The sequence below is a fragment of the Bactrocera tryoni genome, unplaced genomic scaffold (genome assembly GCF_016617805.1).
Source record: "Bactrocera tryoni isolate S06 unplaced genomic scaffold, CSIRO_BtryS06_freeze2 scaffold_7, whole genome shotgun sequence".
NCBI lineage: Eukaryota > Metazoa > Arthropoda > Insecta > Diptera > Tephritidae > Bactrocera > Bactrocera tryoni.
In genome coordinates this window covers 8,281,904-8,284,097 of record NW_024396366.1, presented here as the reverse complement: position 1 = coordinate 8,284,097, position 2,194 = coordinate 8,281,904, and the positions used below count along the sequence as shown (strand labels likewise).

The 2,194-nt window shown below is 58.8% G+C and overlaps 1 protein-coding gene across 1 annotated transcript; it reads right to left on the bottom strand.

The window, feature by feature from the left end:
• Positions 1–571: 571 nt before the first annotated feature.
• On the bottom strand, positions 572–1,512 carry LOC120781570 (uncharacterized PE-PGRS family protein PE_PGRS46-like). Its single transcript, XM_040113808.1, has 2 exons — positions 736–1,512; positions 572–685 (listed from the first exon to the last, which is right to left on the bottom strand). Exons 1-2 carry the CDS (start codon positions 1,510–1,512, stop codon positions 572–574), a joined length of 891 nt encoding a protein of 296 aa, XP_039969742.1.
• Positions 1,513–2,194: the final 682 nt, after the last annotated feature.

The following is a 2,194-nucleotide window of genomic DNA, read 5'->3' as shown; positions in this document are numbered from 1 at the left end:
CAGCTTTGTGGCCTTCTTGACCGCACCTCCGACAGACATCTGCTTTGGCCCTACACTCAGCCACCCGATGATCAAATCCCATACACAGGAAGCAGCCAGCGACGGGGCTATCCGGTCGCACCCGGAAGTAGAACCACTTTATGTAGCACCGACCCTTCTCTAAGAGGGCGGACATCAACTTGTCCGTACCCTCCAGGACAACGTTGGTGCTACCGTCAGCGGCCACCTTCCAGGGACGACTGACCATCCTCACGTTAGTCCTCTGGGATGCCGGGCTGAAGTCCTTGAGGTTCAGCCGGAGTAGATCTTCCATGAATTCCTCATGGGAGATCTCCGTATGGACCCCCTGGACCACCACCCGGCGACCCAACTTCCGGTTGACAGAGACGTCCAACCCCACCTCCTCGAATTTCTTGTTATTCGCAACTTTCTCCTCTCAAGAACAGAGGGAGTGCGAATAACCGCCCCACCACCCTTAATCGGTCTAAGGTCATGGACCCTCACACCAAGTGAGGGACCCACCTCCTTGACCACCTTCTTTATAACCTCCTTAGAGGAAGTTGCAGGCCCCTTACTCCTCACCACGACCGACCAGGTCTCCACAGGCTTCGGCGTCACCGGTGTGATCGCATCCAGCACAGGTGCAGGAGGCGGAGGCATCGGTGCCGACGGAGCCGGCATTGACCTGCTCGGCGTAGAGGGGTGGCCCCCGCAACTTCCCCTAAGGGCATCTACCTGACCGCGAAAATGGGCATTTTCGGTAATTACCGTCATCAGGAGCGCCTCATACTTTGAGGCAAGCTCCAACAGCCCCTTCGCGGTCTCCATCTCAAAGCCCTTGGCCTCAAAGACCAGCTCATTGAGCTCCCCGGTAATACGCTTTGCAGCCGCCACATGGCTGACTGCCCCACCCCCAACAACAACTGCCCCCCGCGAATACTCCCGCTTTTTTGAGGCCTCTTTGGCACGCCCGGCACCCGTTTCTTTGCCAACCGTCCTTGACGGTTGAGCAACTGTTCTAACTGTGGAGGCCACGTTGGCACTCCCGCCACAACTCCCGCTCCCTCCCTCGATTTCCCCTACATGACGCGGCGACCCTGTGCGCGTAACCGCTTTCTCGGTGGTGGCACTCCCACCACAACACCCGCTCCCTCCCACGACACCCCCTACGTTACGCGGCGACCCAGCACGCGTAACCGCCTTCTCAGCGGAGGCCACGTTGGCACTCCCGCCACTACTCCCGCTCCCTCCCGCAATACCCCCTACGTTACGCGGCGACCCAGCACGCGTAACCGCCTTCTCAGCGGAGGCTCCGTTGGCACTCCCGCCACAACTCCCGCTCCCTCCCTCTCTTCCGCCATCATGACGCGCTTTACTCCGCGGTGGCGACCTTACCGTCGTTCCCGCCACTTCCGCCTCGCCGCCCGACGTGGAGTCATCCACGACTGTGGAAGCGGCGGATTCTCCGCTTTCAGCGAGGACCTTCGTCCTCCTCTTCCGTCCTCGAGGCATCTCGCTCCCCAAACTTACCGCTCAGTTGAACTGATCCGCTGGCGTACCACTAGCGTTGAAGGCTCACGGACAGAAAAGATTCTGGAGCAGATGCTCTCCAGGTGCGCGCGTCTGGACGCGCCGAAAAATGCGACTCACGCAAGGGCCCGCTCAGTAACAGCGACCACCCAAGCGGTCGATTATAGCGTGCTCGCGGTGGCACAGCCCACAACCCCAACCAGTGGTCGGGTTAAGGCCACTCAATTGGCCGCCGGCCGGACAAAGTCCCCGTAACGGTCCGGAGTCGACCGATGTGGCGCTGAGCCGAATCGCACCGTGGGCTAAACGGTAGCGCTGTTACGACCGTTGGTCCTCACAGGAGTCGCAATCTCCAACACTGGACAGACGCTCACACCCTTTGGGCAATCCTGTCCAGATCTTCCTGACACTGAGCCAACTAACCGCCAGATGCTCAGCACAGAACTACTGGCCGGCAGTCCAGTCAGCAAGAATGCCAACAACACGGAGCTACACTGAAACCGTGCGAAGCTTCCGCCAATAACAACAACGTGGATGACCACGTTGTCCGTATATACAGTAATTATAAAATTACTTACCGCTACTCCACACAAAAATGCACAAAATTGTGCAAAAATGTGTAACCACACAAAACTACTCGCGGTCACCGACCCTCACTACTCGC